A 22865-nucleotide genomic window follows, 5' to 3' on the forward strand; every position below is an offset into this window, starting at 1 on the left:
AATTTATATAGTCAAAAAGATGTTGAACTTCAACGGGAAAGACAGTGGAAATAACACAGAAACATTATTCTCCACTGTACTAAATCACAAGGTATCTGGATCTGTAATGTTGTATATGTTCTTATTGCTGAAACACAGCAAAGTATATAACATGGAAATTCCCAAGCAAAAACCATACTTCTTCAGATAAAGGGATTGATTTGAGAGGATAAGCTTTAGAGTTAGAAAAATTTTCTATTCAAAAAAATTGAAAATTTATGATATAAATATATAAAACAAGTAAAGCAAAAGTCTTTTTGCCAGGATAAACAAAATGAGAGGTATCAAAGTAATCATTTCCCTTAAACTACAGTATCATAGGTCTGGGAAAAATCTGAAAATGGAAGGAAAGGAAGTTTAGTAAAATGAAAAAATATTTCTTTACAGAACAAGCAGCTCACAGAGGTCACATGAGTTGAAAACCTAAGTCAGTTCAAGAAGACTTGAGAAAAACCCATGCCCAGAACTTCATTCAATCACTGGGAAAATTAACATGATGAGGGAAACACAAGCCACACACTTCTCCGTAAATCGTGAAGTCTTGTTATTATAAACCTAGAGCCTTACAATGCAGGGACCATGAAATGTACACTCACTCACTTTACCAAACAGCAGGACTGAGTGAGGCAATATAGAAGGTTCATTGATATAGTCATCAAATGAGACCATGCTTTTTTTGCATCTGTCACACTTCTGGTAAAAGGTTAAAGGATTCCTACCCTGTTGTCTTTAGCCCTCTTCCCTCCACCCACCCCCTCTCCCCACCAACGAAAAGATCAATTTTCTCTGCACCGATAATGATAGGTCCCCAGGACAGGATAACAGGACACAGTGGGACTGAAGAAGTTATCACTCTGAGTCTTTCATCATATTGATGAAAACACAGAAAATCCTGAGAGATTGTGTCCACCCATAATTTAGTAGTGTCTCAGTAGTAGAACTTGGACATGTATTCAAATCCATTTTTCTTCTACAGCCAAATAACATGGAGAATACCCGTTATAATCATGACTCTAACAAAGCACTTAGAACTCAGTCTTAGATACGAGGCACTCAGAATTCACCAGGCTTGATGAATAATCTGTTTTGACAGATCTATTTGATATAGAAACATTCTTTTTCTCATGCTCTGTTATTTAAGCAAGATGATCATTCAAGGGTATTTTTTAAATTCTAGAACATCTCTTTTCATCCTAAAAATTCCCATATAAATGAACTCACTGCAGCAGGATATCTTCAGAAAAGGTTGCCTTTAGCAGCTACTTCTTTTGGCTGGAGCTATAGTTCTCATAATTAAATTTATACCTTATTTAACCATTCAGCTGAAATTTGGATACGGTTTCTTCTAGCCAATTTTCATGGAAAATTATGTCACAAGTTTTGCATGTAGGAGGCAGCCAATGACTTTTACTTGTATGAATTATTCAAAGTTTGGAGCTTCTAATTTTCATATTATTTACCATTTCTGATATTATATCACATATCTCATTGTTTGTTTATTATCCATTTCTTCCAGTAAAATGTAACCTTCATAAGGAGAAGAGATCTTTTCTTTCTTTTTCTTTCCTTCCTTCCTTCCTTCTTTCCTTTCTTCCTTTTCCTTTCTTTCTTTCTTTCTTTCTTTCTTCTTTTTTTAAGTTTTGATTCACTATTGCCCTGTACTGCCCTTAATCCATAGAAAGTATCCTACATATTTTCATTGACTGTATAAAGAAAAGACTAGAAATATTATATCTACTTATGCTGCATTATATCTATACCATTTTTCAAAGTGAAATGTTCTGTGTTTCACTTAGGATACCAGGATTTTTAGACATTCAATATAAGTTACACACAATGGGAAATTTGACTTCCAAAATCTTCTGTATGAATTGTTCCCAAGAAATTTTCTATGAAGAAAACTCAATAAAGAACAGATTCCTACTGTGAGACATTTAAGTTAAATGGATACAGGTAGGATAATTTTATATTTAATATCAATTGCTATGTCATAATTGTTTTATTCAAAAAGACATTTACAGAATATATAAACCATCCCAAGATCACACTTTACTTCAGATTGAGAATGTATTTTGTTTTAACATTCACTTGAGAAGGGTTTTTTTTTATTATTAGAAATATTTGTAAAACATCAAATCTTGTTCCTAAGAACTTTTCTTACTGTCAGTACTTACAGTATTTGTAATCTTTAAAAAGTGTATCTATCTCAGATTCAGATACTGTTTTTTTTTTCCTGTCTTTTCCTCATTTTACAGTCTCTCCAGCCGTTTTGACCTTTAATCCAAACTGATCTTCTGAGATTGTGAATAATTAAATTTGTCACATATTTTCTAATTACTAAGTGCTGAGATGGATATAATATCAGAGAGGTTTAAAATGATGAGCTAAATTGAGAAAATGTGATTTCTCAGCAAACCACAGTAGGATAGAAGGAAGAATACTTAAAATTTAAATTTTAACTATGACTTCAATAACAAGAGGAAAGGAAAACAAGGTTTTTACCAGCTACTTTAAGGTTTTCTACCTTACCATGATTTGCTGAAGATCTAAAACAAAATTTCTTTCTATGAAAAGAACAGAGAGAGATGGAGGATGTCCTACTGTTTAATTTCCTATTATTTTGCTTTACTATATAGTTTCAAAGATAAACTTAAATGAATTGACTTGAAAAAATGGTTAGCTATTTTATGTACAGAATCATTAATTCTGCAGAGTAATTTGTACTTTTAGAAGGTGTATCTGTTAAGAAAATTTAAAAGATTATTTACATATGGCTAATGAGACATGTTGAAAGGCTTCAGAAGACAAACATACAAAAAAAAAAAAAAAACCCAAAACCCAGAGAATCATTCACAGGACCTGAAGTCATGAAAATCTGGAATTCTAAAACCTAAAATTACGTTTTGTAGGCTGCATTTGGGGGCAGGTCCACCGCAGTTTGTGAAGTATTTATTTAGCTTTGAGGATTAGGACTTGGAGCTACAATGGTCAGAACCTATTTTAAACAGTCCTATGTCCCCAACTTTAATGAATATTCTTTTCTGAGCAACAAAATTCCATGGCAGTAACACGTTTGGATTATATTTTCTATAGTATCACATTTACCCAGGACCCATGGTAATATCATCCACTCGACGATGGTTGGTGGTGGACCTTGCCTGTTCAAGTCTGACCTGTCGATGTGCTGAGAGGCAAGCAGCAGCAGGAACAAAAAAGTCAAATAGGATGCTGTGTGGCAGATGAACTTGATAAATGGCTTTCGGATGAACAGTCCAAGGGGGCTTTTGGGAGCTATAAGGTAGCACACAGAGAAGACGGGAAAAAGAAGTCCTATTATGAAACACGTCACCATCTTCACGGCCCAGTGTCTTCTCCTCCAGCCAGGAAACTCATCGTACCAGCGAGATGCCAGCAGTTGTTGACAGTTGGGCTGAGCAACAAACTACAGGGAAAGGAAAGGAAAAGTGAGAGTCAGGGTTTCACGCAGGGGCTCCAGCTCATCAACAGGAACACAGTGTTATCGTTCAAGTCACAAGTTCTGTTCAAACATAAAATAATTTTATGTTTACACCATCATAAAGTGCTTTAAGCCATTCTGTGAACAAAGCTCATTTATGGAACATTTTATACCGACGGCAAAGTGCTGAGTGCTTAGCCAGACACAACAGGGGTCAAAATACTATGGCTGCACCTTAGGAAGCAAAGATAGAGCTGAGGACTAAGAATATCCATAGGATGTATTGATAACTGAACAGAGCTGTGTACAAAGATATACACATATATGTGCATATATAAGAATTGTGATATACATAGAGGTATATGACATGAAGTAAAAAATGGTGGTTATTTCTTGGTTTAGTGGTTATTTTCTGGTTAAGACATTATACTTTTTTCCCATTTTTATACTTCATGTATTTTTAATATCTTCTATAATAATCACATCAGAAAAAGTAAATATATTTTTAATTGGGTTGAGGCAATAAGAAAATCATAACTGAAAGCATATTACATTACCAGGATGTAAATCATCATAGCTGAATTTGGTGGAAATAAAGCAAATACCTTACCTAAGTATCATCAATTACCACATACAAAACATTTCACAAACATGACAATGTTTTTATCCTGCCAACATGTTTGAGATGTAGCATAGATCTTACTCTATTTTAAGGACGAAGATGGGGGCTTATATGAGGGCTATAAATTTATTCAAGAAAATTACATATCTAGTAAATGATGAAATGTATGGCTATCTGGTCCAAGATTCTTTTTTTTCTGTACATGATCTTTCTCATTGACAGTGACAGCTAAGCATTATATAAATTCAGAGGGAGTTTTCTCTTCCAGATGGAATGGTCCAAAAATGCTTCCCAGTGGGTCTGTACTCTGAAAGGGGAGATTTATATATGCAGAGAAGAGAGGGGAAGGCAAGGCATGCAGGTGAGAAAGTGTAGAGTGTGTTTAAGGGATGCCCTATGGACACTTTGATCTGTAGTAGAAGCTTTAGTCCCTTGTTAAGGACTCAAGAAAGTTCTGTTGGCATCAAAAATAGACCCACCCTAGAAGCAAACTGAACACCTGGCCCTTTCATGGGACTCTCCCTGCCCCAATATTTCCTATTTTTCTTCTTCAATCTTAGACTTTATGGATCTTCTTTAGGAGACCCTTACTTGACCCTTACTCTCTTCTGATGGGTACACAGAAAGTGGCTTGATGATCATAAACAAAAAGCTGTTTGAAAGTTGGAGACAGGTGATTGATTAAAAGAGCAGTTCAATAGTTGAGATGTGCAATCATATGGGCTGGATGTCAAATGAGTTCTCATGCAACTGTTTCTCTTCATTTTGTCTTAGATATTGTGTTCATCAAAAGATATAGTGGGCAAAGCCACATGTATAAATGGAATTAAATGTATAATAATGGGTTCAGCAAGTACAGCTAAAACAAGATAAAACTGCATTTCTTCAAGACTGGGATGGTGAGGCTCTCCTCACTATTTTGTAAGTAATTTATGAAAGTAAGCTTCAAGCTCCATAGTTAGTAAAGTTAAATTTTATAATCCAAAGAAGAGCTTTTCTTGACACATTCCTTGCCTATTATTTTGGTCAGAGTCAAGTGTTTGAAAGTCACAATAGAGCTTTTGCTGATATATCTGTAGAGTACTGGGAAAGAGTGACACAGGTCATTAACAAGTTCTGTTCTCTTAGTTTCCCTCACCCCCGCCCAACACACACACATAATCCTTCACATCAGCATTTTATACACAAAGCATAGTCTACCATCTTTTTGCTATTTTCTCATATAAAATATGTTCTACAGTTTTCTTCATTAGAATTTAGCACAAAGACCATAATAGAAGGGAATTAATGAAACCTATGAAAAATGCAAGATATAATGAACAGTTACTATAATCTCAGTAATTCTCACAGATTGAAGAAACACTATAAGGGACTAAGTGTGAACAACACATCTGACACATGCAGAAAAAAATAAAAGAAAGGTATGTACTTTGTTCAACACGGTCTGGGTGAATTCTAGGACTAACATACTCTGCCCTTCTTAGCCCAAATCTCATTAGAGCATGAGACACCCCAGGGCAATTGAGCAAATAACTTTATTGGGAGCACTTAAGGTTTGCTTGGAAAAATATTTCCGTTGCCTAATACACAAATATAGGCCGTGTTAAATTACCTAGAAGAAGCAAATCATTTAATCCTCATAGAACACCTGCCATTGCCAAGCACTCGGTTAGCCTTAATTTTTACTAACGCATTTTCTTAAAAGATCTTTTTCTTTAATTATTGGAAAGTATATATCTGTGCTTAGTAAACGAACTGTGCACAATTTTTTACCAAACACAGACACAGTGAGGTTTACGTAGAGGTAAAGAATAGAGGCAGGATACTATAAGAAGAGCAGGAGTGGGGGAGTGGGTGTGTTTAATACACAAGTTTCTCCAAATGTAGATATTATTGGGCTACAAATTTGTTCTAATCTTAGGATTGAAACAACCGCAAAAGTATTCCTAAGAATCGCTATAGATCTAAATATTCTCACAGTGGTTTTACATCTTTCTTCTTCTACAACTGTTTGCTGAATGTCTACACCAGCATTCTCCAAATTGTAGCCCATTCATTAATAAATATTTCCATGAAAAGAACAGTTACCAAGTTAAAGATTAAAAATATTAAAATTTTATATTACAAAATTTTCACGGTGTTTAACTGTTAAAGTAGATTAAAACACTTCATTTCTCTCATGTGTCCCTTCCTTCCTTCTCTCCTTCTGTTCTTTGCTTCCTTCCTAGACGCTTCCTTCTTTGTACTTTGTTTTTTCTTTGTCCCCCCTCTTCCTGTCTTTCTTTCTTTCTCCCCGCCTCCTCGTCTCTTGGTTTCCTTGGATTATTTAGAAACTACTCAGCTGTACGCCAACCCCCTTTGAAGGACCCCCTCAGAGGGTGCCACCCTATCTCTGTGACACTTGCCATTGGTCCATTCTAGCAAAGCCCTCTTCAGGTGGGCCCTCACATTGCCTGCTGGGAGCCTAGAGGTCGCGCCTCCTCTGCTCCATCTTTCTACTGTCCAGTGAGTCACGGGACCCACCATCTTCTATACCATCCTGGGACTGCGGGAGGTGGGGTTTCTTTGAAACACACCGTGTTACAGCCCCTTCTCTCTCTGCAGTTGTTGGCCGATTCCTAAACAATTCCTGACATCACATTAAAATTCATATTAAGACATTATAAACATTCAAATTCACATTTGTGCCATGAAACTAGAAAGGACACTCTAAAAAAAGAAAGATTTCCTCTCTTTCAATAACCTTTAAAAAAATTTTAAAAACCTAATCTCATGATTATTTATAAAGCTGTTAGTCATGGAATTTTAAATATTGAAGAAACTGTGAAGATTACTGAATCTAATCTCATTTTTACAAATAAAATGAATTCCAGTACCAATGATTTAAAAACAACTACTCAAAGTACTAAAACACCCCAAACCTAAAGAAAACAAATAGAAAATAATGAAGAGAAAGGAGATACAGCTGAAAAGTGAAAACAAACAAACAAAAAACAAACCCAAACAACCGAGAAACCTCACTGCTACGTGGCGAGGAATTAAAATATTAATTGGATATGGACAAAATAAGATGAAGAGAATTCAAAAATTAATGGAGCTCTGATAATTAAAATAACTATGGATTACATTTTCTATTTGCTTTATCTTTTTAGTTTTTCAATATATTTTTCTAGTTTAAAATTTTGAATCCAAGGTTCAGACTGTGGCCATATTCTCTAAACGAGCAAAATCTAGATTCTGGAAATAATCAACCTGGCACCTTAGTGCATCTTGACTAAGTCAGATAGTTACATGGGAGTTTCTATTGGCTGTTGGACAATTATAAAGAGAGTTTAAACTTTTGGGTTGAATGAATTAAAGTGATTTAGGTAAGGGCTTAAAAAGGACTGCAGATTCATATACATGCCAGTTTCCCCTGGGTCTTACTATTTACTCCTTAGAATTTCAAAAGTAATCTATTTCCTTTGGGGTTTTATTTCCTCTGCCCAAGAATGTTTTTTGACAACTCATTTTGTAATGTGGATAACAAGGCTTAAGAATGATTTGTAGGCAGAAGAGCTTCAGGGAATTACTTTGTCCATAACTGAAAACCCTTTTTTCTTCTACTTCTGCCCTTAACTCCCTTCATAGCTGCCAATGGCCTTTAACTGTCTGGGCCTTTCTCTGTTTCCTAGAGATAGCTCTAGTTGTGTTCCTAATTAAAACAATTCTCCAGTCTCCTTGAGCATGGTCATACTGCATAACTAATCACTCACCTACTTCATTATTCAAAGCATCATTTTCATCTGGTGCTCCCTAGTTTGATTAACCAATAGTATTGTGCATCATCTATGAGCGGGGCATTGGCTAGATAAGTGGGGAGAGGACCAAGATCTGTAAGAACCAGATATATCTGTCTTCTAGGATCTCAAACTCTGTTGTGGACTGATAATGTGACTGGGTAACTTAAATACAGAGCATTACGTGACTTGTTAGAAAAGAGGTAGAATGTGTAGGACGAATTATGCCCAATATGAAATAATCAGGGAAGATTGAAGAAAGGAAGCATAATTTTCTAGTTAAGCCTGAGATAACAAGTAGAATTTTGACAGGCACAGCTTGGTAGGTGGATGTGTTTTAATTCAGATTTAGAGAATATCATGTTAAAAACTTGAGGATGGAGATAAGCAAGTTCAGATGAGCAATCCCTTGTTCTAGAATGTTACATTCAATGGTGAATATGCTAGAGATGTAGTATAAAGGAATACTGTGGCCATATATTGGGATACAGATAAAAATGTTTATTGAGGCAATTTCTCAAGTCTAAGTCCTTGCTGCTCAGTGGAGGCCAAGGCTGGCAATACCGAGAGACAACTGTACAATCACTTATAGTCTTATACACAAATATATAATATTCACTTTCATTGAATTACAGAGTATTGCACTTATGCCAACTTTAATGTATTTACATATTTTATAACCTAATTTTAATGAATATAATGTCACAAGATGGGAGATTAGTTTAAAAAGATTTCTATAAGAAACTTACACTGAGAAGATAATAATAATTCAGGCATAGGGAATCCAATAAAATAGCTAGTTGACTAATTGAGTTTTTAATCAGTGTCATTAAAAGGTAAAAAAATTAATGAAGATTTAATCATATCTGAGATGACATTGGCTAAGAAGCCTGAGATTAGTCAAGAAGACTGATTGATAAACTTTACGTTCTTTCCTCCACAGGATATTGGCCTACAACTCCCCTGTCTCTGTCAAGTCAAAGAATCTCCTATCCAGTCATCAAATCACATGATTATTTTCCTTGGACAGGCATGTGAAATTCAGATTTGCAGATTGGAATTCAAGGAATACCTCAAAGCATATTACTAGGGCACCATTTCTGATGTCTACATATCCAGAAGGGAAGATGACAAGTAAACGCCATTTGACTGTGCTGGTGAGGCGGGGGCAGGATTAAACTTCTTAAATCATTTCTGGGCCTAAATTCAAAATTGGTTTGGCAACTGAGCTGGGATGATGAGTGGGCAATAACGGGAAGCAGAAAATGCAGAGACAAAGGAAATATGGTGGGAGGTGAAAAACCCAACATTGAATACATTAAACTATTGAACTTGGCAAACAAACAAAATGAGATTTTGGTAGTGGGAAGGCAGAGTCAATAGATATTGTTAGTTCTTTGAAAATCACAAAGGGCAGCAGTTGGTAGAAATTCCACGTCTCTTCACCAATAACCCTCTTCATGGTGCGCATGAAGAATTGTTTTAAACTATCATGGAAAAGAGATGAAAAACTGCCAGTCATTTCTAAGTGGCTACCTACATGCTTTCTTAAAAATGAAGAGAGATGTGGGGGCAGACAATTATACAGGTTTTTTTTAACATCTTTATTGGAGTATAATTGCTTTACATTGTTGTGTTAGTTTCTGCTTTATAACAAAGTGAATCAGCCATACATATACATACATCCCCATGTCCCCTCCCTCTTGCATCCACCCTCCCTATCCCACCCCTCTAGGTGGTCACAGAGCATGGAGCTTATCTCCCTGGGCTATGTGGCTGCTTTCCACTAGCTATCTATTTTACATTTGGTAGTGTATATATGCCAATGCTACTCTCTCACTTCATCCCTGCTTACCCTTCCCCCTCCCTGTGTCCTCAAGTCCATTCTCTTTTGAAGGAACCACCATTTGACTGTTGAATCATGTAGGTGAGCAATAGGTGAGAATGGTAGATGGAAAACAGAGGACAGCTTGTTCCTGGTCCTGGCCAGCCCTCAATGGGCTGGTTTTCCAGTCTCTGACGACAGTTACTGCAAGAAGAGTGGCAGTTCAGAAAGCGTGGTCCCCTCTTAGTCTCCTGGAGGGAAGCCTACTGAGGACTAAACTCTGCTCTATTATCTGCCATGAGGACAAGTATCCAAGAGACAAAAAGGAGGCACTACAGGAATGAATACTAGTTGCTGTTTTGAGATGAAAGGATACAGTCACTCTTTTTTCCCCTTTTCTATCCCTTTTCACATAATTTCAAGACCAACTATTTCTGAGAAAATTTTTAAAATAGACTAACCATGATATGTGTGGATAAGAATTTGGAGAAAATGGAACTCTCATACATCAGCCATCAAAATGTAAATGGTTGGACTTCCCTGGCAGCGCAGTGGTTAAGAATCCACCTGCCAATGCAGGGGACATGGGTTCGAGCCCTGGTCGGGGAAGATCCCACCTGCTGTGGAGCAACGAAGCCTGTGAGCCACATCTACTGAGGTGGCGTGCCACAACTCCTGAAGCCCGTGAGCCTAGAGCCTGTGCTCCACAACAAGAGAAGCCACCGCAATGAGAAGCCCACGCACCGCAATGAAAAGTAGCCCCCGCTCACCACAACTAGAGGAAAGCCTGCACGCAGCAACGAAGACCCAACGCAGCCAAAAATAAATAAATAAATAAATAAATAAATAAATAATTTAAAAAATGTAAATGGTCAACAACTTTGGAAAACAGTTTGCAGGATTTAAAAAAAAATAAATTAAACTTACACTTACCATATGATGGGCTTATTCCAATTCCAGGCATTTCTCCAAAAGAAAAGAAGGCATATTGCCATATAAATAGTCACATACAAGTGTCATAGTAGCTTTGTTTTTAATAGCTAAAAACAAGAACAATTCAAATTTCCATCCACCAGTGAATGGATAAACAAAATGTGGTGTATCCAGGATGTAACGTACAACATGATAAATATAATTTACATGGCTGCGTGTTATATATGAACATTGTTAAGAGAGTAAATCCTAAGAGTTCTCATCACAAAAATCTTTCTGCTATCTCTTTAATTAGGTATTAATAGGAGATGATGGATGTTTACTAAACGTATTGTGATCATCATTTCATGATGCACGTAAGTCAAATTATTATGCTATGAACCTTAAATGTATACAGTGCTGTATGTCAATTATATCTCAATAAAACTGGAAGATAAAAACATGGTATATCCATGCTATGGAGGATTATTCAGCAATGAGAAGTAAGGAACTATTGATGTTCACACGTGGTTGAATCTCAAAATAATTATGCTGAATGAAAGAAGCTGGAGGCCAAAAGAGAATATGCTGTATGATTCCAGTGACAGAAAGCAGATCAGCAATTGCCTGAGAAGGGGTGAGGGGGTGTGCAGAGAAAGATCATAGAAGGGCAAAAGGAAACTTATGGGGGTGACAGACGTTTACTATTTTAATTGCAGTGATGTTTTCACAGGTGTACACATATTATAAAAAAACTTAACACAGTATTCACTTTAAATACGTGCAGTTTATTGTGTGTCAATGTTACCTCAATAAAGTTGTTCAAAAACGGCTGCCCCTATTTTGCTGGTGCCAGAAAGCACATTCAGAATGATCTACCTCCAATCTGTTACCAATCTTACCAAGTTGGCTTCTTTCTCTTGGATTCGTCTCATTTTAATTTCAATTCCACTACCATGAGATATTATCATAACATCAGATATCATTATTTCAGGCTTAAACTAGGAGGAAAAATAAAGGTCTACTTTCTGCCAAAGCCTATTAGTTCTTCCTCCAACTAACCTATGTACCATACCGCTGAGATGAAGGGCCTTGCAAAATGCAAATTTAACTGTGTCTCTTTCTCAACTAAAAGTCTGTACTGTCATTTCATGGTCTCCAGGAAAAAGTCCCCAGTTTATGTAAGGCATACCAGGCCCTGAGCTCCTTTACCATAAGACTCATTTCCTCCACCCTTGCATATTTATACTGCAGGCACACAAACCCTTCAGAGTGCTCTGACCATGTCTGGACCTTTCTTACTGTTGTAGGGCTGCATGTGTTGATACTTTTGCCTGGAATCATCCATCTGCTATTTTCTCAGAGTAAATTCCTGAGTCTTCCAACTCAGCTTCTGTTCATCTGATCACTCTTATAGTCAACTGTTCTTTTTCTCAGTACTGATATTTTTCCTTGAACATACACCTACAATTGCACTTCTTCCTCTTATCTCCTGCATTTAAATCATGGGTTGGAGTGAGCTATTTGAGAAGGATCTGTCATTTTTCATCACCTGATCCTTCACACCATTGCCTGGCCCTGAGATGTCAATGGATGTTTACTCAATTGAATTAACTGCTGAACATAGCTCAGGGCTTATGAATCCATTTAATTAGGCACTAACCGCTCCTGTAAGTTCCACAGAAAAGCCTGGTTAAAATTATTAGCCTCAACAATAAGAAGGGCACTTTATATTCTTATGCTTATTTCCAGAAAATACAAAATTAAATGCCTCTCTTTCTTCTGAATATAATGTTAATTAGTCCAGGCAGCTTCCTAGGAGATCCATGGTGTTGCTTGAGTATAGGATGAGAAAGCTGCCTCAGTCTAGGTTAGAGGTCAGTTCTTAGAAGCTATTGAAAATCAAGTTTTTCTTGGAAAATACATCTTTACAAGGAGTCCAGAGGCAGAGTATTTCAAGAAGTTTCCAAGGAAATATATTTCGGAGAAATGTAGTTCAATTCCATGAGGATCAATGAAAGAGAGACGAGAACTTGAAGTGGCGAACATGGTCTTCAGGACTCTGTGATCCTCTTAACGGTGTTTTAAAAAAGATAGTACTGAGATTCTTTTCTGTACCTTGCTCTTTCGTGCAATCAGAGGCATGCACGTCTGATGTGTCTGATGAAAAATGTAAGAAGAAAAAGATAAACCAACATCAAGGAACTCATTTCCTTGACTACAAAACCATTGGTGATGTCCAAACATTGGGAAGAAGTAGCAATGCTGGACTTCTATGCAAAAAAAAACCACTCATGTTAAAAATGCATACGTACAGGGCTTCGCTGGTGGCGCAGTGGTTGAGAGTCCACCTGCCAATGCAGGGGACACAGGTTCGTGCCCCGGTCCAGGAAGATCCCACATGCCGTGGAGCGGCTGGGCCCGTGAGCCATGGCCTCTGAGCCTGCGTGTCCGGAGCCTGTGCTCCGCAACGGGAGAGGCCACAACAGTGAGAGGCCTGCGTACAGCCAAAAAAAAAAAAAAAAAAAAAAAAAATGCATACGTACAAACTACAAATTTTTAAAAATCATTTTTAGTCTCTATATGGAGGATATTTACTATTCACTACTCACAGAGAATTGAAACACTTTAAAAGTAGATTTAAAGTTTTATTCTCCTATGTTATGTACATATATCAGACATTTATGGATAGGTTAAAGCAAATTGTGTATTTTGACTTGGAATTCTCCATACCCACTATCATTCTGTTCCGCAAGGTAATTATATCCCCAAACTTCATTTCATCAAGTTGTTAAGCTTCTGTAATACAATCTGTTTGTAAATTAGGGATTGCCTCTAAAAGATTTTCAGTAGTTATCTTTAACTATGACAAGATGTGAACATTTCCTACGCCAGCACCAGTATGCATTCCAACCTTCCCCCACTGCCCCATCCCACCACCCATGCTACCACAATGCTATTCAAGTGGGCCTACGGATGGTCATCCAATAACTCTTGTCCTCCTGCTAATCTGGGATGCCCAAAATTGCATAACTCCTTTCCTAGCAGCAGAACCAAGACAGTCCCTCTAGTTCTATTTTTATTTATATATTCATAGCTATACTTAACTAGAAAGGGTCTGATTATGAGATGAAAAGAATTCATACAAATTGACAGCAAATTGCATTCACCTTAATCTTTCATTTGCATTTAAGAAATAATAAAATATAGTGAATGACAGAAATTTAGGCCCCAGAACTGAAAGAACCTTGCCTTTCTGCCCTGGGTTCTTCCCACCATGTGTCTTTGGTCTGAGTCTTCTGATCTAACTGACCCTGGAGAGGAAGGGCAACCAGTCAGCATGTCTTCAACCTTCAATGCTGGTGCCCTCTCTATCCTACAGTAGGGATTAGATTTCTTTGTTCAAACAAACAAGAAGCTTCCATATTTGTTAGTAAATAGAGTTACAATCTCAGCAAAAATAAAGATAATGATAATTACACAGAATGCCTCTTGTTTGTTTGTTTGTTTGTTTGTTTTTTTGGTACCTAGACTTTCAGTCAAAAGAAATGAAAGCTATGAGGAGGTTTACAAATGCTCAAGAATTTCTTGCTAAATTCTTCCCTAGAGGTGGAAAGTCCATTTGATGGCAAGCAGAACCTATCTGCTTCATGTCATCTAGACATATTATTGCCAACTCTGAGTAACTATTTAACCACCTCCAAACATTTATAATGCAATTTCTGGTGCATCATGCACATGAGGAAGGTAGTCAAAATGTTTATTACATTTCTGTCAGGATAATTTTACTTTACCTAAAACATTGTTAAAAGCTGAAGACGGTTTGAATTCTTTTTCCTTTTACTAAATTCAGTAAGACCACGATACATATTCTGGACATTTCTGTAGGCATCTCATTCCCTAATCCCAAAAGAATTCAAAATCACAATAGGAATTCAAAAAGGGAATATTTTCATACCTATTCCCAGAATTTAAGAACCGTGAGTAAGAGTCTACAAAACATAATATTTAAATAAGAAGACCTAATTTTCAGTACATCATTTATTTAGTTAGTTGAAAGTTAAAGTCCCCAAAAGTGACAAAGAAAATTCATTTTTCTCTCTCCATATAAATAAATGGCATCCAAGTAATCTCGGCCTTCTCAGTACACTGAAGATAGGTTTCTTATTTAGCAAAGCACTAGAAAATCTTTTATGACCTAATTTCTTGGGATTGACATAGTCTCACTCTTTCATCTTCAGCATGATAATCTTCTGTTGTGTCTGTACAATTTACGAGTCTGCCCAGAGAAGGAAATGTCCTCCTCCAACTGGAGCGAAGTCCAAGGCAAAATTTTCCACCCCAGGACACTGTGGAGGCAGAAAACACTGGGCAGGGAATCATGGGGAGTCTCTTTTGAGACTGTTTTCCACAGTGTCACTGCAGTCTTGGCCTCAAAAGGTGGCTAGATGTTTAAAGATCGAGAATATTTTTGACTTGGAGATATGGAACATTCACTCATTATCTAAGGACATCTTCTGGTCCTAAATGTCAGTGTCCAGACACTGCCCAACACCCAGATTTGAAAGGAATTCAGAACATCACAAGGATCTGCCAGTTACATTAGAGAGATGTCAAATACAAAAAGTAAATAAATAAATAAACAGATAGGCTTATCCTTGTGAAGAGTATGGAATTAATATTTAAAAATAATATTATTGATAATAATCGCTGTAGAATTACTATATAAGTGACGAAGGCAAAACTTTGTATGTGAAGCAACTAAAGAGTGCAAAATTACATCCTCTTTCATCATCCACTTTTCCTCCTTTCACATAGATACTCCAGCTCTGGAAATCCTCTCTCCCAAACGCAGCATCCTCCTTCAACCACTGCAATCACCACCCTGTCGTCTGCTTCTCTGGCCAGGATTCATTCTGAGAAAGCGGTCCAGGATCACCCTTCATAGTGGTGGGCTTTCTATATGTATTTTATATCAGCATCAACTATAATACATAATATTATAGTTAACTCTTTACATCCAATAGAAATTGGTATATTTATCTCTGTATACCTCCATACCAACTTGATACTATTTATTTCTGTATCTATAATGCTTTGCAGACTTTCTGGTACCAAGATGATTCTTGAGACATAGTTTTAGAATGAATGAGTAAATATATGAATGGCAACAGTAGAAAGACTGACTTTATCCACTGCTTTCAAAATTGTGTCTAGGTTATTTTACGGCATTCATGCTGCTATGTAGCATGGAAGGAGAGGCTGAGTCTAAACATATGGCTGAAGGCTAAAAAAAAAGGCAAACAATACAACCTTCCTTCTAAAGGAAGTCAAAGATCTATAGCACAGTATGTAACTGGCTTTTCTACTCTGTCCTAAGAATTAGGAAGAAAATTATTTTCTCAATAAATAAGCATGATCACGATATATGGAAAAGGAACTACTTACTTTAATTCTGTTACAAACTAATTACCGATTTCTGACTCTTGCTGGATTATGAGATTTCTACTCCTGGTTTATGTAAACATTGAGATAAGACACTGATCCCTGGCTCATGCATAAGACTTGTGCCTAAGTATTGATTGGGACTGTATTTTAATAGGCAATGCTTGAAGAATAAAATTAATCAAAAAATGCACAAAACTTCTTTTTTGGCTACTGGTTTGAGTTTTAGAAGGAGCTTCTTATTTATGTTTTTCAGATTTTGAGAAGATAAGTACTACCCCTACCACCAAGAAAAAAGTAGTTTATAAAATTTTCTCCTTATTTTTCAACTATACTAGAATTAATTTGATAGCTTTGGTGTGAAAATTATTTGTTTTCACATCAAAGAGAAGGATACGCTTAGAAATATAAATACCAGATGATTATTTCCTAGCAAAATATACTATTCAATGTATACATTCTGCTTATCAATCATGTTATTTGTCCCTTCTCCTGTTAGAAAAATCTTCAGCTGATGAGTAGCCTTCTTTATAGGGCTTGAAATCTGGGATGTATTTGACACTTGGATCCTACTTCAGTTTGGACAAACTACCTTTCAAGTGCTTAACTGCCTCATGTAGCTAGTGGCTACGTGCTGACAACAGAGGTCTAGTTTTTTCAAATTATAGACTAACAGATAGCTTTTGAAATTAAAAAAGAAAAACTCTAAGAGGATCACTGAGTACTGAATGCAGAGAGCAGTAATTTTGTTGTTTCAGCAGCTCTTAATAAAAAGTCTATTCTAGAAGAGAGTGACTGTACCTATTTCCCTGACAGACCTTCTCTCCAAAGGGTGACAAGAAGGTAGTTAACTGTATTTAATGATTTCTGCGCATCTTCTCCCCCAACCCCCAGTGCTATGTGGTGCAGGGGATTTGCACTCCTCTCTCCTCTGTTTAGTGTCTGTTCCTTGCAGTGCTAAAAAGAGATTGAATAATGCGGCTCAGTAAGATTTCAGAGTGGAGCATCCAGTCACAGACCTCTGTTCTGAGGATATACGTTGGAGGCAGACAACCCCGCCTAGGCAATGAGATGGCCTGACGGCTCGCACTCATTTCTCATGGGCATCCGATCAATAAGCAATCCACTGGTGTTAGTTGTTCCTATTTGAACATGTAAATAACACTGGGATAGTCCAGCCTATCACTCAGTGCCATCTTTGAAATGTAACATTTTTTATCAGGAAATCAGATTACTTTCCTCCTTGCTAAGATTATCTTTACGAGCATGGGTGGGCTGCTCAGTTTTGATTTGGGAGCACTTCCTCACTGGGTCGGCCTGGGAGAGGTCCTGCCAAAGGGACATTTGGAGACCCTAAGGGTCCTGGAGGAGGTAAGTCTAGAGATGGGTGACAGGCCAAAATGGATAAGATGGGGGCAAATTAACAGACATCTCAAATGTCTGGGATCTCAAAACTGTAAATGCCTGGCTTATTATTTATCTGCTTTTATTTCTCAAAGGAGAAAGAAATATGTGAGGTTTGTTTTGTAACATTTATGAGGCACACGATTGAAAAAGTTGGATAAAAAGCAAATACACCGGTTCACATACACACACTCTGTGTCAGACATACCAAGATTTGTCTTTCTTAGAAAGTTAAGTGGAAGGTACTTCAAAAATCATCAAGCCTCACCTCTTGGCTTTACAACCAGGAAACTGAGGTCCAGGGAGGTCAGATGAATTTTCCAGAGCCACAAAACTAGTTAACGGCAGAGGCAAAGGTAGTTCCCTATCAGGTGTGGTGCTGACTGGAATGCAGGGTAAGGGGCAGTAGCTCGGGATTCAAGTCAACCCCTGAGTGAAGTCAAAGTTGCAGATCTATAATCCCAGCTCAGTAGTTATAGACTTTGGATAGTGGCAGTGAGATGGTAACGATCTACCATCACCTTCTGCCATTTTGCATTCTTTTATGTAGACAATGAAAGATATCAAGTCAATAATACTGGTTTAAGCAAGTTCTAAAAATTGAATGAAATAAAACTAAGCATTCGGTTCCAAAGTACCGGCTTTGCGATCAAGAGGGCTTTTCGTTTCTTTTTCTTAATCTTCTGAGTCCCTGGAATTGTTGCAGATGCCGTTTCTCACGCTCTAGATAACTAATAACCTTGAAAGAAAAAAATAATCCCTCCGAAGAGAAGTGAGTATTTCCACTGCCTAGCCTCTTAAATCTTACTTGATGTTTTCTAAATGGGACTAAAAGAATTTCTCAAAGTTAAAGGATTGAGGGAGAAGAGTCATTTTATGTGGGATGAGATGTAGTAGTTTGGATGTATATAATCAGGGGGAATAAAAGAAGAGAAGCCAGACAGAAGAAAAAAAATATCCTTGGGTGCTTTGTTTTGTAGTTTAGCTTTTCTCAAACTTTCCAGACAGGGCAGAAATTCTAGAAGGTCAAGGAGAGGAACCACTTATTGATCCTAAGGGTAAAAGGGGTAATTTTCTCTGCTAAACGAGAGATGTGCTCAGGAAGATGAGAAGATGAATGCAGTAACCAAGCAGTGACCACATTTAATAAGAATCTGTGCATCCCTCACTTCAATTTCAACACTTACATAGGAAGTGTCCGGGTTCATCCCTATGCATCCTTTTCCCTAGCTCCAAGGATTCAAGCAATCACTGAGAAGTACGATTGTTTTCCCTACATTTCTATTTCTCACTCTCTCCTCTTACCACTTAGCCCAAGCTACCATCATGTCTTATCTGAAACACTTCAGTTATTTTCCCCACTCTATTCTAAAAACGGGACCTAAAGAGATCTTTTCAAATCACACATTTAATCATGACACTTCCCTGCTTAAAGCTTTTTAAAAACGTCTTGCTGCTTTTAAGATGAACACATGTTCTTAATGAGGATATGGCTGTTCTGGTTCCTGCCCCACCACTCCACAGGGTTTTGCAAACCGCTTGCCCTATGGTTGTCTGTGCTCCGGTCCCTCTGGTGTCTCCATCCCCACAGAATTGTCCCAGATGATGCTTGCTTGGTCTGCAATGCTATCCATACCCCCAACCCCTGCCCACTCCACGCCTGTACCTCTTTATCTCCCATTTCTCATTCAGTCTGTCTGGAACATCTAGACTAGTTCAGACTGCCTGCTGGCGTGGTTATATACCCGCCAATATGCCCCTTCATTATACTTTTCAAAGACTGCCCTCATACACTTATTTGGGTAATTCTTTTTTATATTATTCTCTTCCACTAGACTACTGGGTATATAAGGGCCAGAACTATACTTGTCATACTCACCTCTGCATTTCCGATGCCTAACAATGCCTGGCCTGTGTAGGTGCACCAATAATGTTTGTTTAGTGGATGATAAATAACTACATGTATACATGCATAAATACATGAATGAAAGCAATGTGATTCTTATCTCTCCTCCCCTAAAATAGTTCTCAGTGTCCTAATGAATTTACAGGAGTCTCACGGCCTGAACGTGGAATCTCTTGTCTATGCTTAACTTTCAGATTTGTCCACCATTTTCCTGGGACCTACACCTGAATATGGCTGGATGGTATAGTATGAGCCACCTGATGTCAAAGCTGAGAGAGACATGCCATTTGCAGGCTAGACATGAATATCACCTGTGCCAATATATAGACCTATAAGGAAACCAACAAGGTAAATCCTTTTAGCTAGAGTTGAATAAGGAGCAAATGAATACAGAAATCTTTCGTTTCATAGATAATAATAATGTGGTACTATATTAAGTGTGTAGGCTCCAGAACCAGAAAGACCTGTCTTTAAAGTGAAGATTATAAAAATAACGGCCATGTTTTTTGAAGAATAAAATGAAACAGAGTCTAAGAAGTGCTTATCATAGTACCAGGTGCAAAAATATTATTACTTCTTTCCTTTCTCTTGCCTTCCCTAACCTATGCACATGTCTGCATTGAGGCATTACACAGCTCAAAGCAATTTGCAAGTATTTCTGTATTCACTTGCAACTCTGCAGAGAGAGAAGTGGGTTTACTAAATTGGATCATGTGTTACTTACTCCAGGCATTGCATTTGACCTTATAATAAATTATTATTCACTGGATCATAACATCATAGGCAGTTTTGACACAAAACTCCTGAGAAATCTGCTGATTGAAATGTGATCTTGGTAATTATTCAGAATTGGCAAATATGAGAAACTGTCTATCTTTCTTCTCCTATAACTGTATATGGAGGTTTGACTGTGGCTGGAATGTAATTGTTGACTAGGAACTATCCTTGCCAACCTATGAAAGACACAGCAAATGACTCAGAGGAACTGTGGGAATGTGCCTCGGCGTCCCGATCCTTCTCAGGAGCCAAGGTCAAGCCCTAGGCTTCCTATTAATTTTTTACATATAGGCTTATGGAATGTTTTTAAGAGCTTCTAGACTTGATAAACCTTTGCTGGAATTAAACATATTGTTTTTATGTGTTTGTGTGTATTTTTAAGATTAAGAAGAACATGAAACATTTTTTTCTCTTTTAGCTGCAAATCAAAAGCAGAGAACAAATACTATTAAAAACAAATTTTAATTTTTTTTCCAAGAGAAAGTACCTTCTGTGCTTGCTGTGACTTCTTGTATAGTCTCCTAGATGAGGTAATTGCTTGGGCTATCACTTTACCCTAAAAGTCTACAGAGATTTTACATATTAAAAAAATATAAGAATTACAAGTAGGAAGATGAACAAGTTCATTAAAGAGTGGGTACTTCCTGATATAGGAGAAAAAGAACTGGAAAAAAGTTAAATTGGTGAATATATTTGATTATATCAGTAGTTTTCCTAAGGAGTGTAGAGATGCATTTCTATGTTACTACTAAAAATTCCTAGTAAAGCCTCTAAGTTACTCAATTTAAACTAAATTTTCAATTAAACTTTGAATCCTAAAATTATGAATCCATTCTCTTCAAGCTATTCATTTAAATGTACACTTCTATTTCATACCAGCATTCTTCAAGCAAGGATTTCTTTACCATACACTTGCCAACAAGGGATGGTTTGTGAACTATGCTTATAGTTCACTGGCTTTGAGTTTCTAGCCAAGTTTTATATAAGAAAACTTCAAAACTGATTTATTCTTTTTCAAAATAAAGTTGAACTCTGAACCTATATAGAGTATTTTAAAAGTGACTGATATGAACTCTGAATCTATCTAGCATATCCAGGAAGTAGTTAATACTGTGTGTGTGTGGTTTACCCTGAGGACTTTAAAGGCATTACTGGTGAAATATAAACCTTGATTCTTAAATATTTTTGACATGAAAAGTCAGATAAACAGATCTTAAAAAAACACAGTCTCTCTACTTAAGAGCTATTTTTAATTGTTACACATCTCAACAAGCATGCTATTTTTAAACTAGGAAGCTGGAAAAAAATTATTTTTAAATTGTCCTCTGTGAGTTTATTTTCCTCATAGCTGTTTCTTTTGGGTACATCTAAGTTTTGTGGGTGTTTTTTATTATTATTTTTAGGTTCATATAGAAGACTACAGTAAGGGAGAAGGGTAAAATATAGACTGAATAGACAGAATATATGTTTATACACAGATGTACACTTTAACTCTGACATGGTGATGTATGGTAATGGTAAAATAATACATATAGGTGGGAAAAAATCAGAACTAGGCTGCTCAGTAGATAAAAGCTTATTTCTATGACAATATTTCATATTCACCATGTTTTTCAGGGAGCTATAAGAGAGAGACATAGGTTCCAGAACAATTTTCAAAATTGTTAATAGAATTTCCTCCTCATCAGTGAATTACCACAATTTAGAGATTTAAGATAGTTTATACTGGAGTCTTTCACAAAAAATGAACAGCTAATAGATGAAAGTGTCAGAAAATAGTTTTAGAACAGAGTACTACTTCTGTTTTACAAAGTATTTAAATATATATTTTAAATACTATTGGTTCATTACTATTATGTTAAAAGATGGTAAAATAGTTCAGATTTAACATGTTTCCCATCATAATGAAATATAAAGCAGTGTCACTAATATAAAGAGTCACAAAGGCTTAAAGAAAGGGTTTCTAAACATATGATTAGTGGTCTTAAAAAATATGGTTAACATCTTGTATTTTGTTGGTATGCTTTTTTTCTGAGTTATTGTTTTCCAATAACATCATTTCAATAAGAGAAAGAATAATGGGACAGCAAATAATACATTCATTCAGATTAATTCAACAAATACGTTTAGCCATCTATCAGAATCTAGGTTGTATTCTAAACTCTAAGATTTTGCAATGAACACAAATGAAAAACTGTCTTGGTGTAGTTTTCTTTCTGTCGGAGGAAATAGGCAACAAAACAAACAAAATGACACAAAATACATAAGTATGTGATATAGTTAATAAAATAGTAAGAACCTGGTTTTCAAACTCAGAGAGCACTATAAAGATTTTGGCTATATTCAGAGTGAAATTTGAGATCCACTGGAAAGTTTTAGATAGAGAACAGTGAGCAATGAAATTCCATGTCTGATGCTTCAGTTCAGAGGCAGGGACAGATCCGAGAGATATTATGAAGAAAAATTCAACAAAAGTTGGTTATTGGACATGAGGCATAATGGAGAGAAAACACTCATGTTTGTTGTATTGATATTTATGAGTTAGTGTAGATTGCATTTAGGTAGCAATAAAGACTTAATTTTAGAAATTAACATTATAGTTGACATTGTAGATGTTGTGAGTATGTTGGAACAGGGATGGAAAATATATTTTATCTTGCATGCCAACACAAGTTTATTACTAATGGGGGCCTGGAACA

At 36.6% G+C, this 22865-nt stretch overlaps 1 protein-coding gene across 1 annotated transcript in view; it reads right to left on the reverse strand.

The window, feature by feature from the left end:
• The window catches only part of TRPC4 (transient receptor potential cation channel subfamily C member 4), a gene marked incomplete at its 3' end in the record, with an annotated part of 152230 nt that overhangs the window by 42347 nt on the left and 87018 nt on the right, over positions 1 to 22865 (reverse strand). The window contains exon 4 of the mRNA XM_081214764.1: positions 3145 to 3481. Within this exon, the coding sequence (XP_081070890.1) occupies positions 3145 to 3481 (337 nt within the window). The remainder of the gene's footprint in view (positions 1 to 3144; positions 3482 to 22865) is intronic.

Source organism: Mesoplodon bidens, assembly GCF_964165515.1.
Source record: "Mesoplodon bidens genome assembly, chromosome: 17".
NCBI lineage: Eukaryota > Metazoa > Chordata > Mammalia > Artiodactyla > Ziphiidae > Mesoplodon > Mesoplodon bidens.